The 23547-nt window shown below is 39.4% G+C and overlaps 1 protein-coding gene across 3 annotated transcripts; it reads left to right on the forward strand.

Moving 5' to 3' along the window:
• Positions 1-998: 998 nt before the first annotated feature.
• NREP (neuronal regeneration related protein) lies at positions 999-22957 on the forward strand. 3 transcript variants are annotated; one of them, XM_074931806.1, is made up of 5 exons: positions 2245-2318; positions 2432-2470; positions 3888-3950; positions 17870-17941; positions 21913-22957. In XM_074931806.1, the coding sequence occupies exons 3-5, from the start codon at positions 3948-3950 to the stop codon at positions 22036-22038; spliced, it is 201 nt and encodes a 66-aa protein (XP_074787907.1). In that variant the 5' UTR covers positions 2245-2318; positions 2432-2470; positions 3888-3947; the 3' UTR covers positions 22039-22957. The 3 variants fall into 3 exon arrangements, with proteins under 3 accessions (XP_074787908.1, XP_074787909.1, XP_074787907.1); XM_074931807.1 differs by lacking the exons at positions 2245-2318; positions 2432-2470 and adding an exon at positions 999-1102; XM_074931808.1 differs by lacking the exons at positions 2245-2318; positions 2432-2470 and adding an exon at positions 1574-1674.
• The last annotated feature ends 590 nt before the right edge of the window (positions 22958-23547 follow it).

Raw genomic sequence — 23547 nt, forward strand, 5'->3', positions numbered from 1 at the left:
GTTTGCTTAAAATGGTTCTTAACCTTCCACTGTTTCCACCTCATTGTCTGGAGTCAATGTCCTCCATGTTAGGCTTTTGTCTCACAAACCCGGAACATTTCCACAACCAGAAGTGGCAGAACCTTTCCTGTCCCATGGTGGGGCCAGACTGCCTCCTCCCATGAAGGCTTTGCCCTCTTATTCCTCTCACCAGCTAAACCTTGGTTTCCTGATTTCCATCAGAACAGCTAATGGAAGCTGGCTGAGGGAAAATTCAAGACACTACAGCCAAACTAAGCACTGCAGATTTTGAGCAGATCCTAGCAACTTAGCTTGTCACAGGCAACAAACAGGTAGGACTTTCCACATACAGTCCAGATACAGTACAAACAGCACAGCAAACCAGATTGCTTACCTGGGGTAAGAAACCAAGTCACCGGGAAGAAAATGAAAGCTTTAAGGGCTCATATAGAGCTTTGTATCTGCTCACAACCATTCCTGGTGGTTCCAGTAAGAATTTTAGGCTGTGGGTAGGTCTCCAAATGGGGTGCAAGGGCAGGGAAGGTGTATATATATGAAGAAAGGACTACAGAACCTGAACACACAGGGTTCTGAGGCAGCAGGGAGGGAGAAACACCCCACAGCTCTAGCTGGGACCTCATATCTCTCCTCCCCCCAACTTTTCAGGAAATGGCATGCTAGATCCAACTTGCTTCATTAGCTGCGGCATGTTCAGTCCACTTCAGCATATGACCAGTCACGTTTGTGAGCAGGTCACGTATTCATTCCCTTTCCCTCATTATCAAGCCCTGGAGGTCCTGTGAACCAAGTAGACAAGCCAAACAGAATTCTTCTTCCCTCCTTCCCCCCGTCCTCAAGGTTCCTGGGCACCAGGGCAGTTACTCCCCTCCTTGCTGGCCTCGAAGGCCCCAGGCACCCGGCCAATCCCGTTAGTGACGACCCCATCACGGAATGGGGAAGCGTAACCACACCCCGAACGCTGTCCATAAAATCATGCGGTTACAAGTCCTGAGTGGGGAACTGGGGCCGGAGCTGCTGCTGGACAGTGACACCCAGGACCCTTTGGTGGCCGGGGACACCGCCACCGTCCTCTGCAGACTGAGTGAGTGGCTCGTATTCTTTTATATGATTTTCGAGTCTAGATTATGACTGTTACACTGATACAGCAAACCATGTCACCGCCTCCTGTTCCCACAGGCGGTGCCTACGCCAGCCCTGCTGCGAGGCTGCACCTGCAGGGCCGCGGCCACCGTCCGCTTTTCCCTCACGCCGTCCCAAGGGCTCCGCACCTCCGGCGGGCCGCCCCGCGCTCTCTGCCGGGTGCCGCTGTGCTCCCCAGCGCCCGGAGGTGCACGCATACCCGGCTGGCGCGGCGTCCCGCCGCCCTCCCTGCCGCGCACCGGCCCGGCGGGCTGCCGGGGCTCCCGCGGCGGGCAGGTCGCCGGCAGAAAAGCGAGCCCCCGTCGGCCCTCTCCGCGCCTGCCGTCGCCACCGGGGGCCAGTCCCCGCCGCGGCTCCCGCCCGCCCGTGTCACGGCGCGGCGCCCCCTCCTCCCCGCCCACCATTTTCTTCCCTCCCAGACAGGCGCAGGGGAGGAGAAGCGGCGGGCGGGCGGCTGCCTCCGTCTCCCTCCCCTTCTCCTCAGATGCCCTTTGCCGCCGCTGCCGCCGCAGGGTAATTATTACAGTATGTGGCTGCGCTCTCCCCCGCCCTCCGCTCCGCGCCGCTGGCCGGACGCCGTGGCTGTGCAGCGCCGTGGCTGTGCAGCGCCGTGGCTGCGGCCCGCCCGGCCGCCGCCAGGCCCGCGCCGCGCTGCTGCCAGGGGGGCGCCGGGCCCCGCGCGCGCGGAGAGGCGCGGCCGCACGGCAGCGGCTCCCGGGCCTCCGCCGCCCCGCCGCGCCCCTCTGTGCCCGCGGCCCCGCTCTCGCTGCTCGGGAGGCGCCGCCACCGCCCCCCGCCCCCGGCGCTGCCCGGCGGAGCGCGGCCGGCGGAGGGGCGGTCGCTGCCCTGGCTCCCAGACAGCGGGGGGACGTGGGGCTGCGGATTATTGCAGACTAAGCAGTCTGGCGCTGCAGCAGCGGGCGGGGAGAGGCGGGCGGGAGCGGGCGGGAGGTAGGGGGAGTGTGTATGTGTAAGGAGGGGACGGGAGGGGAGGGGGGAGAGCTGGCAGGGAGCCAGCTGCCATCAGAATTAGCTCATTGTTCAATACAGGCAGCACTGGCAACCAAAATCCAGCCTGAGAGAGAGGGAGAGAGAGACTTTCCCCCAGCCACCCCCACCCCTTTTTCTTTTTTCTCCAAGGCTGCACTTTGGAAGAGGTGCAGTCATTCTTCCCCACACCCCCTACCCTCTCTCCACTCCCCCAACTATAAATTCCCTTCTGTAGCATGCTGCCCTTTTTTAATCCACATTTGTGTTTCACATCATGTAGAAAGGACAGAAAGTGAGCAGGGAGCGGGGTCTTTTGTCTGTAAGTATATGCAATTCCAATCCACAGAATTTATTTTTTTTTTAATTAATCTTCTCTCTCTATCTTTGTTTCTTTTAATTTCCTTTTGTCCTTAGCTGGACTTTGCTGCAGCTTGCCTTTCCCCCTCTCGGTGCACATTTCCAAACAGGCTTTATTAAAGACGATGAGAAAACGTGCAGTATATGTATTTAACTCTTTGTCTTTATGCTTTAAGGCTGGATTTCTAGGCTGGAGATTTTTCTGCACACATGCAAGGGGAGACGAGAAGTGATTTTCTAAAACTGTTTCCTTTTTTTTTTCGCTTTTGCACTCTCCAAACACCAAAATGCATTTTTGAACCTGATGCACTTAGGTTTTTTAGTATGCATGCAAAGGTTTAGGATTGTTTTTTCACCTCTTTTCTTCTCCCTTGTAAAACAAATCTCCCTCTTCTCCACCCTGACACTGGATTCCTCTCAGGCTGCTGGGGTTTATTTTTAGAAAGCAGTCATTCTTGCAACAGCCTCCTGCATTTTTGCATGTGCAGCAGTTAAATTTTGGGTGGTTCTTTTGAGAAAAAAAACCTCAAACCAACAGTATTTTGGTGAACATTTAGTGATGTGCTTGCTTTCAGACGATTCTGTGTACATTTGATACATGAGTTTGCAGTTTTAAATCAAATATATATGTGTGTGTTTGTGTGTAAACATATGACTCATACCTAATTACATTTCAAACATACACACTATAGGTAAGAAATATATAATCAATAAAAGAGAACTTTATTTTTTGTCACTTTATGAAAACTGATAAGGGAGGTATGTACAAATTCAGTCAATTAACAGTGTGGCAATTTAAAGTACCGTGTAAACGAGGTAGGACCTACTCTTTTTTCTCTCCCTATTTAAAATAGGGGTGTGTGTGGAATAGAGAGAAAACTGGAGGTTATGTAATGCAGTGCCATTTCCAAAAATACCTACTCTCTGGGCCATTACATTGTGAAAGCCTGACACTGTTATACTCGTTTCTTGAATGCAAAAACCCCACAGTTTCTAATATGCCTGGGAACAATAGACCACCTTTACAGTAAGCATAGGTTGACTTTTTTTGTCCTCTTGACAGATTTTTAGGTGCATTAACCATTAGGTATAGTGCTCTTTAGAGATGTACCAAGTGCTAATAATAGCATAGGGTTCTGCAAGTCCAGGTACCAGGGATTCCTTTGTCCTATATATAAGCCTACAGACCACTGAAGTGCAGAGACGCATGATATATGAGCATACATGTGGTTAGAATAATTTGCCTGACTTTAATCTTAACCACTGAAGCTTATACTTGGCTTACCCACTCTTAGCGCTGGCAAAAAATACCTATTAAATACTGCAACAGTTGGAATTACATTTTTCTCATTTTTATTTTTTTTTTTAATTGTTTTCAGATTGTTCTCCTTGTGCTACTTGAGAGAAACTGCAATCCCAAGACTTAACAGAATCTAAAAATGGTAAGAATTAGTCGTTTTAGCAAAGAATCATCTTTTGTATAAATACAAACCTTATTTCCTCATCCCCAATACTCATTTATAAATATGACCTTTATAAGACGTTCTTCTTGAGGCTATGGGGATTTGCCGTACAATGACTGATGTACTGTGAAAACATCTGTGTGTTGGATCTTTGATTTTCTTGCATTTTAAAAATAAAAATCTGAAATCCCTCTTTGTGCAGTAAGGCTTATTTAATTGAAACAAGAAGTGTTTAGGTTACTATGAAAAATACACATCATAACACATGTAGGAACACATGGAGACAAAACAATATCCAGTAATTTCAGCCCTGCTACCTTCCTCCCAAAAAGAAGAAATAGGTCATTGCACTTAGTGAGGCAGATTTAATGTCAGTTTGTCAGGGAAGTAGATAAGATGCAAACTAAATTTTCCTATTATTTGGTATTTTTTTCAGAAGATTAGCCTTTCTTTGTGATACAAATCTGTTCCAGAAAAAGTGGCTAGGCCTCAGCCTAACTGAACTTACAGGCACTTTGTTGGAATGTATTTATTGAACAATATTCAACAATAACCTGTTTCCTTCAGTGCTAATTGTGCTTATATTTTTACTGATTAAAGCCCATTTGTTATACTCTTGAGATACTGATGATGATGAATAACTGATTTTAAGGATGAAACATTATACATCTAAGTATTCTCTAAATACGGTATTCTCTGAGAAGGACTGTCTCAGAATCAGCGGGACAAATAAAATTGTTCTTTACAGAAAAAGTACATAAAGTAGTCAGAATTAGTTTAGATACTGTGTAGTCATATAGCATTCTTATTGAAGATGTAGCTATCACTGAAGCATGTCTGAATACATGTATTGACATAACTGTGATATATTTTAGGTGATGTTAAATGGGCATGATAATCTCATGGTAAAAAAAAATCATAATTTTTATGGGGCAATAGCTTGTCTGAAGTAGCATTGCATAGGGTGTACATTATCATAGATTATATTACAAAGTTGTGAGGTTCTCAGGGACAACCACGATTGAGTTAAATTAATTGCATTAATTACATTATCCTTGTCTGATTCTTTTGGCTTGTTTTGATTTGGGGGAGGAAGAATGATCAAAGGATGTTTAAAATAAGCAAATATGTAACCTCTTTAAAGGCTTTTTCTTTTTGGCTCTTTGTTTTATATCATTCCTATCTGCAAAAATAAACTTGCAAATTCTGGAGTTTTAGTCTATTCTGGAACCTACTTTCATCAAAGTGCTTTGCTCATCTGTGTATAAATGAATAGTTGGGGGTGGGGAATTAAAAGGGAAATGATTCACTTAAACTGTGAATAGAAATCATGTTAAAATACATTTTGTTCACATAACTGGAATATTGGATAAGGCAACTGTTTTCCTACCAACACAAAGGTGACAATCAGCCCACATTTTTAGCTGGTATACAGTCTGTTATGTGCAATATATGCCTATCTATGGAACAAAAGATTATTTTAAGTTTAGTTAGGCATAAAATAGCCACTGATTTTTACCAGCAGATAATCTGTAAATCTAGCAAGGTTCCTGTAGTAGTCAATGAAATCAGTTTTGTAAAGCCAATCTCTGGGTCAGAACATAAAATAAAACTATACAAATACAGAAAACAGAATGTGGTAACCCACCTGTCTAGTCCTGTTGTTTTGCAGTGTGACATAAAATCTCATTTGGCTGTTTCTGAAAGACTTTTTATTAGTTATGAAAAGGCGTAATTCCACTTTTTTTGTGACAATCAGAATTTCAATGTAAGAAAGACAACATTTTGCCCCAGCTTGCAAGGTTACCTTGGTAGAATATGCCCCTAGCATCACACATTTTTTCCTCTTACACCAAATGTAGTTTTAAGTCAGACCGCTGACAGACTTTGAAGGAGTGGACACTTCTCTTTGGCGTATTTTGTGTATTTATTTGCAACTGTCTCCTTAGCCATTCTAATTTGCAAGAAAAATTCTTCTTTACATACCAACACTTTCTACAGTGAAATACATGGTTGTAAAAGTGCTTACGTTTGTTTTCAATGTAACAACATAGGCAAGTCTACTCTCATTGGTCAGTGAAAATTTAGCTGTTATTTTCACCAGGCCGACCTAAACCATAAAAAATGGGGAAAGATGGCCTGCTTATTCCTTTGCTAAACTGAAAGTTCATAAATTATTTAGTTAAGCTTACAGTAAAATTAAGAGTGACTAGAATAAATTTACTGAGTGAGAACAAAGGAATTCTTGGATTAACTTTGCTCTGTTACCTTCTTAGTTTCTTAATGTTCTTATTCCATAAAATGTTTATTAAACTGCAAATAAAAGCAGTGTAAAAGCAAATAACTTAGCAGGTTAGTTTTCAATGCTGCTTCTCCTCATCCTAGACATGAAATTAGGATTTCTGCATAAGTGGCTAATTAATCTTTCTTGGAGCTGTATGATAATAACATCAATAATTTAAAGAGAAACAAAGAAGAGTGTACTTCCTATATTTCTTACAGTTTTAACTCATGGACATTTTGAGCCATCTTACACAAGAACACCTGCCATTTGAGGATCTGTCCTTACTTGTGTACAATATATTTGCTTAAATGACAGCCTAAAGGATGAAAGAAATTCTTACGTTTATGTCTAATGTATGAAATCCTGAGGTGATTTTAATTGCTTTTTTATTTGAAGTGCTAGAATTTCTGCATACTACATTCATGGAAAGTACTCTATGTCATAAAATACAAATTCAGATTTTAGTCCTAATTAAGGAAAAAAAAAAAAGTATCTAAAAAAAAAAAAGTTTTTAAAATCTATTTGGCCAGTCACTGAAATAAAGGACCTCGTCAGAAGATAGAGAGGAAGTCTTAATCCAGTTTTCTGTGACCTCAAAGAAGACTTTTAGCAAAACCAGAAAAGGCTTTTTTTAAATGCTAGATGTTTCTTTTTAAAGAAAGAAATCAAACGGGCATTCTGTGTGACAAACTGGTCTGTTTGTTTGCTTTAAAGCACTCAGGTGTGTCCTTTTCTCCTGCTCACATTGCAGTTAATGTCTGGACTGCAGCTCTGAGAGTTTGCAGTGCAGGTGCTAAGGAATTCAATAACACTAATAAAAGTATGTCAGTAAACAGATTCTTAATAATTTAATTTTGACCTACCTGAAAATAAAAGATACTCTAGAGCAATTTATTAATCTACTTCTGACTTACCATGATCAGATGGCTTTCTTCATAAGCACTGGTAGTGTGGAATCTCTAGACTAGATGTTCTACAATATAACTGTCATCCCAAAGCCAAAAGGCCCCGGAAGGAGGTCGTTTGGACTAAACACTTCCTGTCATGTATCCTTGCCTGGACTGGATCAGTTTTGAGGTTGTCCTAACATTTGAATTCTCTGGATTTTATAGACTCACTTAGGGGAAAAAAAGAAAAATGGAATGATGGCCTTTTGGAGAGAAAACAGTTGGGGGAAAAGCTTTTCTTCATTGTCAGAGAGAAAGAAATGTCAACCTGCATTTTGTTGAAGAGAAAAAAAATTACCATCCCATTTACTTTTTTTCAGTTCATAGGGAAATGTATAACATCAAGTTAGGTGGAGATACTTATGAGGCAAAGCTTGTATTTAAGATTTCATCCCAGTTTAGCCATTACAAAGCTTTCTCCAGTGAGTTATATGCAGATATCTTTACACATTCAGTAATTTTTTGTGTCTTTAAAATTACTTCACCTTAGATGGAAGAACGGTTCATAACTTTAGGATTATCTATGGAGAGTGGAGCCTGGGATTGGTCTGGGAGAGACAGGCATTATTTTGACTCTTTTAATATGCTCTGAGGAGTAAGAAGGACAAGATACTAGGAGGAGACATTATGTCCAGCCTAACACTAGAGACACCCTGGATAAATGCAGCTCCTGTCATGAGAAAACTCGTATTTCTTTGCTGATTATTACCAAGTCTGGTACTGGAGCTGGAATCTCTTTATGGTAGTTCAGAACTGCATAGGAGCTGTAGGACTATATCAGATCCTGTTCTGTTCATGTGTAGTGATGGGTAGAATTTGGTCAAGAGAAGTAATTGAGGGGGATGAAAGCTAAGCAGTTTGGACATCTGAAGGTGTATATTTTGCTTTTTTATTACCTTTAGGTGTTGTGCATGAAGAGTACATTGGGTTCAGTTTGCACAATACTACTTGATTCCTCAAAACTTAGGGAGAATTAAAGCTTTTCCAGCTTACAAAATAATTAAGCAGAAATACCAACTCACTTTTTGCAAACTTCTGTGAAGTCAGCTGTTCAACTGTAGAGAAAAAAATCACTTTTACTTGATTATGACTAGAAAAATTTTAAGTGGAGTTTAAAACAAAGTAATTTTTGTCCAGATCTGTAGTTACTGTGGATAGTCCTGTAGTACAGTTCATATGCACATTGAAAGGCAAAATCTCTGTGTATTTGTTTCTACCTAGTCACAAATGTGCATGCTCCGGGTGCTAAATTTTGTAACTATGCACTAGCATACTTTATCTGAACAGAACTGTGTTGGCACATGGAATTGAAAGTTTACATAATACTTTGCCCAGGACAAATGTTTACTGAACTTTTTCCACAAAGGATGAAATCTTGGAATATCAGAAATAAGACTTAGTATACACTTTGTAATACTACAGTCATTACATTGATTTTTAAGTCTTGGGATCTAAAGCCTTCACCAACAATCTTTTATCTTGTTTTGCATTGGAATACTGCTGCCCCATACCTGAGCTCTGATCTTTGTGTGTATGGCTAAATAGAGAGGAGAGACACTACACTGAATAGCTTTAGAACAACTTCATAAACATAATTCAGTTGATATCCTTGATTGGGACAGGATATTTAAAAAAAATATAAAATTTAAAATATTTGTATTTTGGTTTTATTTTAAATATTTATTTACCTCATTAAACCATATTGGTCGAGGGTGCAATCTGGAAAGGTGCAAAAATGTTCTTTTCAAATGTTTAATGTAGAATGGTACTATGAATCATTGTTTGAATGTTACATGAAATTCAATTTAGACTGCTTATCTGGCAATTCATGGTAGCACTACTGAATGAATCCCTATATAGATGTTCCTGAGAGGATTCCTGATGTTTCCTTCTGTAAATACTGCATTAAAAAAAACCCAGACAAAACCAAAAACCAACCCACTCTCAGAACAGGTAGCATTTTCTCATCCTGCAGGAAGAAATGTTTCTTATTAATTTTGTTAACACTAACCTTATTTGTCTACTAGTGTAGCATACCTGTGTGGGAGTAAGTGGAAAAAAGTTAAAAGAAATTTGTGTGTTCTCACTGAAGGTGGTATAAGCCTTAGCTTAATATCTATATTATCAGAAAGAACTTCTGAATTCTTACAGCACTGAAGTTTAGAAGGCACACATTGGCATCATAGAGATGCTCTAGAATATTAAGTTAGAGAGGAACAGATCTTTCTTCTTGGTTTTAACATCACTATATCTGTGATAAATCGCCATCATGAAAGAGTATGAGTTTAAGAAACTCAGTTCCTGCTGGCAGAAGAAAATCTCGTGGAAATATTATAAAAGTCCTTACCCTTTATTTCTCAGCTAAGTAATTGTATAAGCCAACATGAACAAAACCCAGAAACACTACTTGGGCAGGAAAAGTTCTTTTCCTGTGTCTCCTCATTAGATGAGTCCCAAGAACCCACAGATATTTTATTACTTTCAGCTTACAGAACATACATGATATCGCTTGTGTTTTTGTACTTGGGAGTAGCAGTTAAGCTACATTAAATGATACTAGATCCTGGTACTACGGTGACTGCAGGTAAATAGACCATAATGCTTTCAAGCACCTGTTACAATATCATCAGCTGTGGTCATTACATCTCTCTTAATGAGGTAAGTACCAATGTGGTTCTGTCTCCCATTTCGAAGGGTACCACCGGGGCTTTTAATATTTGCCTGAAATACTCTGGTTGGGCAAGAGGTTGGCATCTCATAAAGGGAAAGGCTTTTGTGGCTGGGCTCTGCAGCACAGCAGTTGGCAGAGGCATTAAGCTTGCTGCCACTTGGACAACATCACTTACTGGATTTCTTGTCATCTTTCTGGTGTGTATGAGAAATTCAAACAAAATTGAACAAACCAGTCCAAAGCAGTATATTAAATCTTCTTTAAGTTACCGTATTCAGGCCATTAGTTTAGAAAATTTGTAGGAAATTGAAAAAGGAAACATGTTTTGAAGTTCAGCTTGGTGTATACCCCAAAGTTGGAAAGAGGGAAATAGGACACCACACAGAAAAACATTTTTCTGAGTTGTCTCTGTACTTAGCCTTCAGGATTTCCCTACTGGCCACTGTTCTTGCTGGTCTTTCCCTTTAGATCAAGAGGACACTGGGCTAAATGGATTTTTGGACAGCTTGTGACCATGCTGCTTTTCTTCCTCTTCTGTTACTTCAGTAATTTGTCATCATGGTGCATGAAACTCCTGAAGAATTTAACTATGCAGTCTTTGGTCCTGAATTTTGCTGCCATGCTGTGGGTTCACCTGACTTTGTAACAAAGGATTTGCTTTTGCGTCCTGTTCTGCAGTTATCATTAGGTGTAGATACAAATAGTTATTAATTGAACTTTTCATTATCTTACTGTACTCAAAGAGCAAATTACAAACTCCTATGACTGAAAACTCAAATACTATGTTAATTCTCAAGCTTATTACTGTTATTTTTGTCTGTGTGCCTATTAAGTAAAATAACAAAAGCTACCACCATAGTGCAGAGGCAAACAAAATGAAGTGGAAAAGGTGCTGGCTTGCACTGGATTTTGTTTTCTGGAGAGCAAGCGCTTGGTTACTTTCATTTCTGTAATATTTTAGAGTTTCAGAGTGCATGCACTGAAATTTATGGGTGGAATAAAGTAGTTTGCAGCCATTTTATTGGTTAACAAAACTTTATAATATACATTTGTTTCTTATAATTGTTCTGGAATAATTGCATTTCTTTTTCTTTCAAAGAGTATGATACTCTGGTAATGAGTATCTGTTAAATTAATGAATTCAGAAGTTGGATGAGCATTTATAACAGTGTTCACAGCATACCACTTGATTTCTTTTACTCTCCATATGCATGGTAAATATTAACAATGCCTTGCAATGTTTTTTGCATGTTAATGAAGTAAAAAAGCAGCATGAGAAGCACTTGTAGCACACAAGCTAGATTCATCCTGTCTAGTGCAGAAAAGTGCAGATTGATCTCTCTGCCTAAAAATTGCATTACACTCAGGTGGTGTGGGGAAGATTCCTCTCCAGGGAGTAAAGAGTTATTTTCTATAACTAACCTTGCTTAATCATGTATGCCAGAAGACAGCTAAAGGTTTTGTTGAGGGTTCTTACAAGCTACAGAATTTGGCAGGAGTGTGCTGACTCAGGCTAGACTATGTTGTGTTTTGACCCTCCCCAACTCCATACTCACTCAGTTTTGGAGGCCAGTAGTCCTGTAACAGACTTGGAAAAATGTGCCTGCTCCAAGTGCTTAGTATCTAAGCTGCAGCAAGGGGCTCTGCAGTAGTAGTCTTAAAAGCATGTTCTACAAACTTTGCAGTCACTCAGATAACTTTCTTGTTTGTATCATGGGTTACTGCAAGTACATATATAAAAGATGCAACCTGTGTAGTATGGATGACGACAGGAGTGAGTTCTTTGAAGGAGCTGATACAGTCGAGCCAAGGCGGAGACTACATAGCAGCAGAGACTTAAGTGTAACCTGGAGAATAGATGCTTTAAGAACAATGACAAAAAAAACAATGGATGACGATGGGTTTATGTGAGAAGCTTTGTACTTTAAAATCTAGAAAAACTACTTCCAAAGTCACTTCCTTATGCTGTGTAGGGAAGGAGCAGATGACATCCTATTCTGTGAAACTGACAGAAATTGAAGAAGTGATAAACAAGGACTGCAAAAAACCCCTAATGAATAAACTTGCTAATTCATGTGCAGCATGGAGAGGGGAATGCAAGGAAAAGTATACTTGTCTCATTTAGGCTTTTTCATCTCTATGTGGTTGTGAGTTTGAGTCATCAGATGGGGAGGAATAAAAACCAGCAGTAGTATCTTACCCATGAAAAGGCAAAGCCAGCAAGGGATGCTGATGCACGGAAGCCAAAGACAAGTTCGGGTGTGCAGTTGTCCTGTCATGTTCTACTGATACAGTGCCACGTATTAATTATTGCTGTAATGGCAGGTAAAGTCTTACCAAAAAGGTGGGTCACTTGGAACAATCCCAGTCAGCAGGAGAATGATTGTATTCCATCAGTTCTCTCAAACCATTTATCTACCTTTATCTGCTGTGTGGAACTAACCAAGTGAAATGATTGTAAATGTATTTTTTTACCCCACTGATTTTTGAATGTTCATGGCACTGATGTGGAAAGCAGGACTGATAGAAAAACCTGCAGCCCTAACAGTATACTGAAAACGTGAACACAGGTTACTGGGGATAATTGTTGCTGTACCTCAACTGGAGGCTCAGACTTGTAGTGCAGAGCCACACAAAAAAAGCAATCAAGTTCACAAAATTGGCAGGCCTCACACCTGCTAAACCACATGTTCACAGTATTTTTAAATAAGTAAGCTAAGGTAATTAATTTCCATTTTAACTTGGGCAAGTTGTGGTTTCTGGTGTTTCAATAGGGAAAGCTTCTTCACTGAGCCTGTTTCAGAATCAGCTTATCACAGCAGCAGCATCCCATTTGATCGTAAGTACAGCTTCTTAAATATAACAAAGGTTCATCAAAACTTCACTGACTCTTTGATATAAGGAGTAACAATGAACACTCTTCATGTAGCCCTGTCATTGCCCTCTCCAGAAGATTCAGAAGATGAAGCTGATTGGTAGCAGACTGCCACCGAACTAAACTCTTGAGAAGCAGCAACCATTCAGCTGACGGTTGCTGCATGTATTAAATCCTGCGTGCTATGTTTGGAACATGGTGGACATTAATATTATATGAATTCATAATGTTCCCCTCACAGTGTTAAAAATAAACTACTGCAGATGGGAGCATTAGTTTACCACTCGCACTGAAATAAATGCATTGTTTCTAGCACAAACTTTCCTTCCAGTTTTGTTTAAATGAATTGGTTTTTTAACAGAATTATTTATTTGGTGTTCAGATAGTGGTGCACTAAGATTTTCCATTTATGTACCTGGATTGTGATGGTGGGCTGTTGGTGACAAAGAGAACTTTTTATTAAAGGGGGGGAGACATTTGGGGGATTGAGAAGTACATGGTAGAATGTGCTGGGAAAAGTGACTACAGCTCAAAGCAGCTGGTAACTAAGAAAGTTTTTAAAAACTGCAAAGTTATAACTGTTTTAATTTAGCAGGCAACTATGTTACAAATTTTTGCAAAGGAAATTGCATCAGGACTCAATTTCAAAAGAAAATTTGCTAGACGCTTTCAGTGATGCTGAGACCAGCCTCAAAGGAAATATCTACAGCTTTTCCTCTAGGAGCCTTAATACTATTGTGTCATTGCAACACAGAGCAATGGTGGTGCAAAATCCCTGAACTACTTCAAATAAATATAGATAGAGAAATGAGCAGCAGCTATGCAGCCCACCCTCCATAGAGTGGTAGGAAAATAGCCTCTCCCCCTTCTGGGGGTAGGCACTACAGACGCACAGGACCCTTAGTCCTCACAACTGCACAAGTATAGTTGCAGTGCTGTGGAAGGGAAGAGCATGTCCCTTTTTCTCTTCTCTTCAGCATGTACTTCTACCATTTTACTCCTGTGTTCCCCAGCACATAGCCTTGTATTGTATGTCTGCTATTAGACTGCTAATCCATATAGTAAAGCTTCTATTTTTTCTTTTATTTTTCATTTTTCCTAGGTAGGTTAGTGCAGAATTATTAGAGATGGTCAGCTTTTATTCAGAATTAGGAATTTCTAGAGTACTTGTCATTTACTTTTTGATTTCATCTCCCTCTTCACCCAATTCATCTATATGATAAAGAAGTTATCTGAAACTTCTCAAAAGGAGGTTGCTGATGTACTCAAAGCAGCTGGTCCTTTTCATTAAGCTTGTAGTTTGGAAATCCAGACTGCAGTTGAACTCAACACTTCCAAATCTTGAATGAGTCTTGATCATCAACAGGAATTCAGTTGCGGTCCACATGAGAAAAAACAAAACTCTGGGTGCTTTCTTACTTGTTTATTAACTATAAAAACCTTGTGAACACTTAACAGGAGTGTGCTCATTTTACTAAGTTTAGCATGCCTTAAGTCTGGGTTTTTTTCCCTCTTGATGGAGGTGTCTGCATGTAATCTGAGTGCATGTGTCTGAATCTGTATTTAGTGAGTAGGAATGAGAAGTGGGTATCAAGAAACTAACTAGCATTTTGGTGTGACATACAGTAGATTTAGTCCAGATCTGTTAAAATTATTTTGTGTATCTGTTTTAAAGCTGGGCAAAACTATGTGCTCCCCAACTATTGCTCTTAAAGAGGACATGACTTAAAATGGAAGAATAGGCATTAGAGTTTTGAAATGCTGGCTAAAAAGAGCCTTTCCAGTAGCAAAAAAGTTTCTCAGTTTGTTGGGCAGAGGAGAAAAGAAATCCTTTTTTTTTAAAAAAAAAAAAAAAAAGTAGCAGTAATTCTGAGGCTGGAGGCTTTAACAGCCAGTAAATAGATTGGGCATTTATTTCCCTCCAACTTTGCTTTTTCTGAGTTTTAATTTTTATTATTAGTATCTTTTTAAGAGAGTGGAGGCTGAAGAATTGAAAACATATTCTTCATAGATCGTAATTCTCTATTTCAAATTGGCCTTGATGTTTTGGGCAGAATTGCTTGTTGCTGTATAACACTCTCAGACAGCACTTCCTAGATCAGTGGGTTTCTTTCCCCCTGACTTCTCAAAGCAGGAGTGAATGGGTTTGTGTATCACATGTTCTGCCAGGAAGGCACGCTTCCAAGGGTAGTAAAGCTGTTAGTCACATGTTGAGGGTTGATCCACTGATAATTTATGGATGAAGTTTACTAGCTTGATTTTTTTCCTAATGATTATCGGATACTGAGGCTATCAATTTAAGACAGCATATGACTCATGCATTGTATAGACTTGCAGTACCGTTAGTTTTCAGTCCATCCTAAAGTTCACTAATTCTGTTCTGAATCCTGATACTTTGGTTATTTAAGCCAGACCTGTACTTGCATAATAGTCACACAGGAAGTACTAAGAAATGAAAATATGATGTGTATCAACGAAGGATTTATTTAGAAGTGTTTGCCTCATGCTAACAGCTGGAATGTTGTAAGCCTTACTGTGATGGAGCATTGCATTGCACTTTTTCTATAGCTCATCTTGCTTGCAACATTAATCGGTTGTTTTGAGCTGCTGTAATTGACTTAAGAGTTCTTGCTGTGTTTTTGTAACACAGTAGTTATCGGTGTATTTGAACATCTAAGTAGTTTCCGCATTTTATAAAGCATGTAGCATGGTGTGACATCCTTCTCTCCCCGCGTGCCCCCCCCCCCCCCCCCCATTTTTTTTTAAAATCTTGATTTAGAGTAAGTCCAAAGTGGACTTTTCTACACCAGCAGCTTTTGTCCATCCCAGAATCTCCCTCCACTTAGCCATGATCCATGCCATAATTCTGCGGCCTTTCAGCATTGCTCACAAGGCAGATACTTAAAAAGTCCTTTGGCTGCCTATTCAGGACTTTGGTGCAGTTAGAACAGAACAGTAACTGCATGTGCATAGGTCCATGTGATTATTTGCCACAGTAGTTGTTTTTGAAGAGACATTAAGAAAATAGGATGTTACTGATATTTTTCGCCATAGAAAATCACTGTGAAAGGTGTCTGGGGGGTTGTGTAGGGTTTTTTGGTGGTGGTGTTTGGTGGGTTTTTGTTTTGTTTTGTTTTGTTCTTTTAATCCTGGAGCATAGTTGCGTGTATATTTACAATTTACACCTTTTTCCTCCTGCTCCATTCCCAAAATCCACTCTCAAACTGCAGTCCCTCTAGGTTCTTACAGATTTAAGTTGAGGATCCTTTCTTTGTCATTTGAGTACAGCTGCTTATTTTATTCCTATTGAGTTACTAATAGGAATGACAAGGCTTATAGGCTAACCTGAATACAACTCAGACTCCATGGAAAATATAGAAGCTCATGTTCATAATAATCAATAATACTGTATTCTGATGCTTATTTCTTTCTCCTATAGGAAAATACACATTTTTGTATACTTTGCTGATTTGAGCATTCATATCCTATGGTAGAGCTGAACTGCTATCCTGGTTCCCCACTATGAGTTTTCATTCAAAAAATATAACTACACAATAAAATCAAGGCATACTTGCAGGACGGGTAATCAGGGATTATAAACAGCAACATGAGAGCTCAGGTATCTTTTATCTTGGTATCTTTTATTCAAGTGTCTCAAATATTCAGTGTGAACATTAACTGATGAATTCACAGAGTGCTCTGTGCTGTTATTCTATGTTAGCCGTACCCAGAGAGCTTAACTGGCTTGTCTGAGATCACACAGTAATCTAAAATATGAAATAAAATCTGATGCTTTAATCAGTAGAAAACACTGTGGTTCATGCTGTGGAAAATCATGGGAGAATGTATCAGAGCAGGCACTCCCTTAGGCTCTGGGTTTTAAATTTCCCTCCTGTTTCCTGCTTTATAGTAGAGTCCAGGATTTTCTCTTGGAAAAGTGATCCATGTAATCTGATAATTTCTCCAAGATACATCTAGTCCAGTTATGACAACTAATAGCCAACATGCAATGCCACAGAGATGAAAACATTACTCAGGTTTCAATATAAATGTAATAGTAAGCAGGTGAGTAAAGCTGGTCCGCCAGAAATTTAAGTGACAAGGCAAGTTTAGATTGCCAAAGTGCAAACAGATTTGAATGGTGTAATTTTTAATGTTCAAAATATTGACAGTTTGACATTCAGGCATTGTGCAGAAGGAGTTCAGTTCACAAAACCCCAAACAAACACCCAGGAGGCAGACCCGTCAGGAATATAAATTTAAGATCTTTAGCATCATATGCAACTTGTACCTGACCACTTCAGCGTTTAGTAAGACTGAGATGAAGAAATGCTCTGATCTTCATCCTGAAGTTGAGGAACTGAAGCGTGGGAGGTTTCCAGCTCAGATTCACCATAACTGAGGTGTACTAGCCTGGCATTTATTTATCTAGCTTCCCACTGTAGTCAGTGGCTGGCTTTGGGACCATTTTCCATAGGAAAATTTTCCTATAGCAGTCATAGGCCAATAATGGTTAAGGAACCGTTAAACCCTGATGTCAGCTGTTTTATCTATACCTTTTATCATGTGTTGGAATTACTTCAATGTCCAAAAGATAGGATGCTAACTCAGAATTATAACTGTGTCAATGATCTTAGAATGTAGTAAATTCTAGTTCACAGTTCATTGTGAAAGGATTATCAAAGATGTGTGCCCTTGTTTCCTGCAGTCATCAGCAAAGGTAATAAACCTCATTAAATAGTCTTTTACCAGTGACTTCTGACAGAAGAAAAGGGGCCTGTGGTCTCAGTATCCGCAGCAGGTTTATCAGTATGGACATCCTCTTACACAGAATTTCTTACAGAGATTTAAAAAAAATACATCCTGTGATCTCTTTAAAAAACCTGTTGAATGCAGATTGCCATAAACAATATAGTTGAAATACTCTAGAGACTGTTCTTGTTGTCATGGGCGCTCGAAAATATGTACTGAGCATAAAACACAACTAGACTTCTGGGCCAAGCTCAGCTGATGTTAGTCTCTTGGTTTTAGTAATGTGGTCTGTCACATGAACACCATTTGATTGCATTTAATGAATCTCTCTTTGTTAGTAAAAAATTGTCTATATTTATGTCACTGCAGGTTTATCAACCAATGATTTGGGTAAGCCAGAAAATCTTTCCAACCAGCCAAGGGGATGGGGGATTTCCAAAGGTAAAGTTAATTATATAATTTCTTTTATCTAATAAACAGTTTACGAAGATGGAAGTTTTCTGAAAAACAAAACAAAAAATCCTCATGGAAAGTTCAATGGATTTTATTTTATGACTGCTTCAAGAGAGTAGCCAGCTTTTATGATTTCATCACGAGTCTCATGGTATTCTGTTTTTCTTAAAGCCTTGGCTGTTTGAGCCAGGCAGTTAACTAAGGATTTCAGCTTTCATTTTAAATGGATGTTTTTAGCTTTCAGACTTGCAGAAAACATGGACTCTTGCTGGCTACTTACCAGAAGGAAAACATACTGATTTTCAAGAGCTCATAATTCTTAAGCCTGTCTCATGATTTTACAAGCTCAACATCTGAGTTTTGAATGCTTGATTCTGGCAATTCACTCCTAGCAATGCAGGTGAAAGAGTCAATGATAAAGCCAGAGAAGGAAGGAGACGGTGGTGTTTCTCTTTTTCATTTGTTAAGTTTTTTGCTTGTGCTTTACCTGGCTTGAGTAACAAGCATACAAAACACGGCAGTTTTCATCTGAATTTGACAAGAAGGACCCCAACATAAATGCAGAAGATGGGGCTTGTCAGACACGATTCATCAGATTTTGTTTTCTTACCATTGCTGGTTTTATAAATGTGAAACTGGATGTGAATTTTGAGTAGGAAAATGTAGCAGTTACTTAGAACCACACAATGTACATTTTTTGTTTTCATATTCCCTTTCATTACTGACTCAAAATCTGTCCAAAAAAATGTTAGGTAAGTAAAGGAGAGAGCACATGGGCAATCAATTGTTTTGATTAAGTTTCAATTATTATCTAGGCTCTAGCTCCCTGTTAATAAAACTCTGCTATTCCATCTGGATAACACTATGTTTTCAACACTTTATAAAGGAGCTTCTAAAATTTATATCTGGGCTATTTGCAGTATGCTATTTCCAGACTTACGTGCTAGCATGCCAAACTTTAAATTAACGTATATGGCATTACTGCCATTCTTAACATAGTATTTCAAAAGTTCTGCTGAATAGGCTGATAGCAATGCCAGATTATGGTGAATATGCTATATATGGTCATACTTATATTAAATGAATTTGATAATTTTATGAATCAGCTGTGTGTTAACTAGATGGGTTTTATTCAGAATTTTAAGTTAGGAGCTTTTAGTAAGTTGCCATTCATGAGTAAACAAAGTTGCTCCTGAAACACGAGAATGAAGCTGTGAACTGTGTGCAGCATAGTTAGTTAGAATGGTGCATTGTATTGCATTTGTGAATTGCCATTGTTTTATGTTGTACCTAGCTTAAAGTTTATCAAAAGGGATAACTGATTTCCAACTAGTCAAAAAATAGTATACTTTTTTCCTTTAAAGTGATTGGATTCCTGCTTTTTTAAATACAATGTATTTTTTCTAGCCTTTATGTCATTCTTCAAAAGATATTTGGCAGATGCTTACAAGAACCAGTTTTTAGAACTAGCTCCAAATTTTATTTCACAATTGATCTTCAAAAGCAATGTAAGTATTAGCTGCACACAATCTAGCTTCTGGCAGAGTATCAGCCTTAACAGAAACTGGGCGTCTTTGGAATCTATTTTTTTTCATCTGTCCTATAAGATTAATCAGGGTAAACTGCTGAAGAAGACTGCAGAAAGTGGTCATTTTTTTGTATTCAATGCTGAACAGCTTGAACTACTAAAAGAATAAAGTAAAATTAGTAGATTTTTTGAAACTCTTATTTCAGATAAAAGGGTGCTTTTTTTTTTTTTTTTTTTTTTTTTTTTTTTTTTTTCCATGCAACCAACAAATATACAGGAATACATTTCTTAAAGACAATTTATTTCCAGACCTAGAAGGGCCATATGGGACTTTTTATCTTATGATTGTATGGCAGAATTTCAGGACTGAGATTGTTTTTACAGCTGAAAAGGAACTGCCCAACACAATGCTTTTGGAAATTTGCCTAGACCTTTGGTCTGTGTGGTGTGCCTGTTTGCATGTGTAAGTTTCTAGTTTTCTTCTCATATCCTGTAATGATACACAAGTAGCAAATTTAATCAATAAAAAAGCCAAAACACTATCACGAGGATGGAATTTTCTAGATTCCTCTGAGGAAACATGTTTGTGTAGTCACTAAAATGTAAACGTTATGTTTTAATTCTGAAACTGTCTCTTGCAAGGTATGTTTCTGCTCCTGCTCCTTTCCCTGGCTTGCACAGCCCTTCTGAGTCAGTACTGACTGAAGTCTGTTCCGTTTCTCCACTTCTTAATGCCCCAATGGGAGAGGGCACCATTTGCCCCTAGGAAAGGATCTTTGTGTTCTGCCTGAAAACTGCTCCTGTCTGTGTGCAGTGCAGAACCCTGGGGAAAGTTCATCTACCTGAAAGCAGAATTTATCCTGTAGACTGTGATAAAGACAGTGGGAGAGCCATGGTGTGGCTTTATTCCTAGCACCAGTAAATGTAGCAAATATGGACATTCCAGTGAAAATTATGGCTTTGAGGAGCTAGGAAAGGAAAATTGCTGAAAATTGCACTTTCTTGGTAGTTGTGAACCTGCTGTGTGTTTAATTCCTACTTCAGAAATTCACAACTTTCACATCAGAAAAATTGATCTTGGAGAAGATAACTTCAATTTCTTAAACAAACTAAAAGCATTCTGCTTATATGACAAACATGTCATAAGCAGTAAAACTCCTTTATAATTCTGAGCTCTTAAACACAAAAAGCACAATTTTTCCGTAACTTACAATATATTATTAGCTAAAACAAATTCTTTTTAAGTTCCAGAGTGACATAGCATCAGCAGAGTACTTTGAGGAAGTGCTTAGCCTTTAGGCTTCCTTTGGAGGCTTAAACTGAAATGTATTTAAATGCTTTGCTGAATGAGCATAGACTTCAACCAGTGAATGGTTAAGTATGGATAACAAAAACCTATCTGAGGCAGCTGGCTGATAGGGCATACCATCTCCTTACTTGTCTAGAGACAAGTAACACACTACAGTGTCTTTAGAGTGCTCTTTTCAATGAAGTACTATAGGAAAGTCACTTCTTGGAGTATGCTAGCTGCTTAAGCTGTAAAATGTTTACAAGATGAAAGGTCTAAGCTGTAACAGGTTCTCAGTAATAAGATGATCTTTCATAACGAAGATGCACTTTTATGTGGGAGGACAAGCGGAGCCATGAAATGGAGCTTAGAGTTTAAAAAAACCCCAAGCAAACAAATTAATTTATTGGTAGATAATACCATTAATTAACATTAGGGTTTTTTGGTTACCCAAGTTGGTACTTTATTTTCAAAAGGGCTTGGTAATGTCTGTCTGTTTGTAGACATGACTGTTGGCATTCATGACACTGAGACACTGTGTTTGTCTTCTGTGCTTCAAGTGTGCAAAACAGGTAATTGCTCATTTTCAGCCATGTTTGTAAGTCAGAAAAATTGCACACACAGCACCTGCAGGTACAGTTTGAGACCTGATCTGTCCCATCTATTATGAAGGGCACAGAAATGGCTTTGTCAGGAGTGAGAAAAATAATTTTGAGGAATAGTGTAAGGATGTACAACTGATGGTGAGCTGCAGAAAGGGTTGTCACTCCATAGCTTCTTCCCTTATAACTTCCCTTGTAACTTTGTTGGGATGGTTGGGGTCTCCCCAGCTGCAACAAATGTCCAAATTCCCAGTTCAGCAGTGGACAGTTGTTGGCTCAGCTCTTTTGCATTTTGACTGCTGGGGCACACTCATTCATCCCCAAGTGAAGAGTTTTCCTCAGATGCCGCAAACCTTGCCTGATTTGTAAACAATCCTTTGCTCTCTGTGGCATTATTTATAGTTGATTAAGCCATGTTTAGTAGATGTTTACTTCTGAACTAAAGCTAGGGAACTATGGAAACCTTAGGATAGGAGAAGGGAGGACCCCACCAAACAGACTTCACAGAAGCACAGCTAATACTGTTTTTTCCTCTCCACAGGGAAGTCTCCCCATCTCAAAGAAAGTAAACCGCAAGAAGAAAAGTGAGGCGGAAGGGACATGCCTGGTTCCAGTAAATGGTTATGGACACCATTTCACCAAAGTCAATTACCTCTACTCTTTTTAGTCATAATTTCTCCATTTGTATTACATATGGTGTATGGGTTTGATGAGGTCATGGTGTCATATATTGGGAATTGTTTCTGTGTAAATCATCAAGTGTAAGAAGAAACTATGGGACTCTGAGCCTTGCTTTAGAGAATAACAGGGGACAAACTTGTACCATAAAACCTAGTTTTTAACATTCTGACTCAAGCGAAAGCACTCAGAATTTCACACTGTGAATCCATGTTTACAAACATTACAGGTGGGCCCTCAGGCCTGGTTCTACCACAGCAATGTCTTCCACTACTCAAACTCCACTGCTCGCACTCAACCGGTAAACTTCTCTCTCCATTTCCACCATCCTGAACTGCTTTTTGCAGAGGCTGAGAGTCCCCCTTTTTTTCATTTAGGTGTAACAAGCCTAGTAGTTTATTTTCATCGTCTGTATATCTCTCTATTTTATCCATGTACTCTTTTGATGTATAGAAGTAGTATGAAATTCATGGTTTCCTTGTGGTAAGTGATCGTGATGCTGCCACGGGATTTGAGACACTGATGAATGGTGCTATTTTGGACTTTAAATATGCTCCTTGGCAAGGTAGCTCTGATGGAGTTATTTTTTATTTCCATGTTCTGAGAAGGTGTTGGTACTTTGTTTTTCTGAATGTTGTTCTTTAGACTGGACTGACTTGTTTACTTGTGTCTTCAGTGTGGCTTTCTTATTCAGTGCTGTAAGTGAGTAACTACTTATAGTGTACAAGTGAGGAACTGGTTCCCTATCAGGGTCCACTCACAAACATGCAGTTATAGTGGGAGCAATCACAAAACTGTAATTTACATAAAATCTCCTTTCTGACTCCTATCCACCTAATGGAGAAAGACGAGCAATAATTTTCCACTAACCTCTCAAAATCTCTTGATTTTTGTCTTTTTTTTTTTTTTTTTAAAGAAGGGACAACTTTTAATGTCCTCTTCAAAACCATAAAATAGGGGATATAGTAAAAAAAACACAGCAAATTTCTGGGAGGAGAAGTCCTAAAGGGGAAAGAGTACATTTCCACGGTACAGTCAGCATGTGGACTTTACATTTTTGTTCTTGCTCCTGGACTACTATCAATAGGAAACAACACAAACCACAAAACTAAACAGTATCATCTACTCATGGAGTGTTGTTGTGTTAGACACAGTCTGAAAGCCCACCTTAATTTTTTTATAACTCTGTCTTTTAGCTCTTCCTTTTACAGGGCAGGCCTTGTTCTGAACTGTTTCAGCTTCTGACTGTTAAATACCAATGCATGCACTGCACTTCTAGATTTCTTTCCCTTCTCCACCTTCTGTATCCCTTTTCTTGTACATTTTATTTTCCAATAGATTAGATACATCTACTGTGCTGTATATAGAGCAAGAAGTAATATTCAGCAGTTGTGGCATTTATGTATAGTTGCAGTTGTGTACTGCTGAAAATGCAGGCTTTTGTAACAATGTGATCTTTAATAACGCACTACAAGTACCCAATGTATTTTAGCTATTT

Source organism: Athene noctua, chromosome Z (genome assembly GCF_965140245.1).
Source record: "Athene noctua chromosome Z, bAthNoc1.hap1.1, whole genome shotgun sequence".
Classification (NCBI taxonomy): Eukaryota; Metazoa; Chordata; class Aves; order Strigiformes; family Strigidae; genus Athene; species Athene noctua.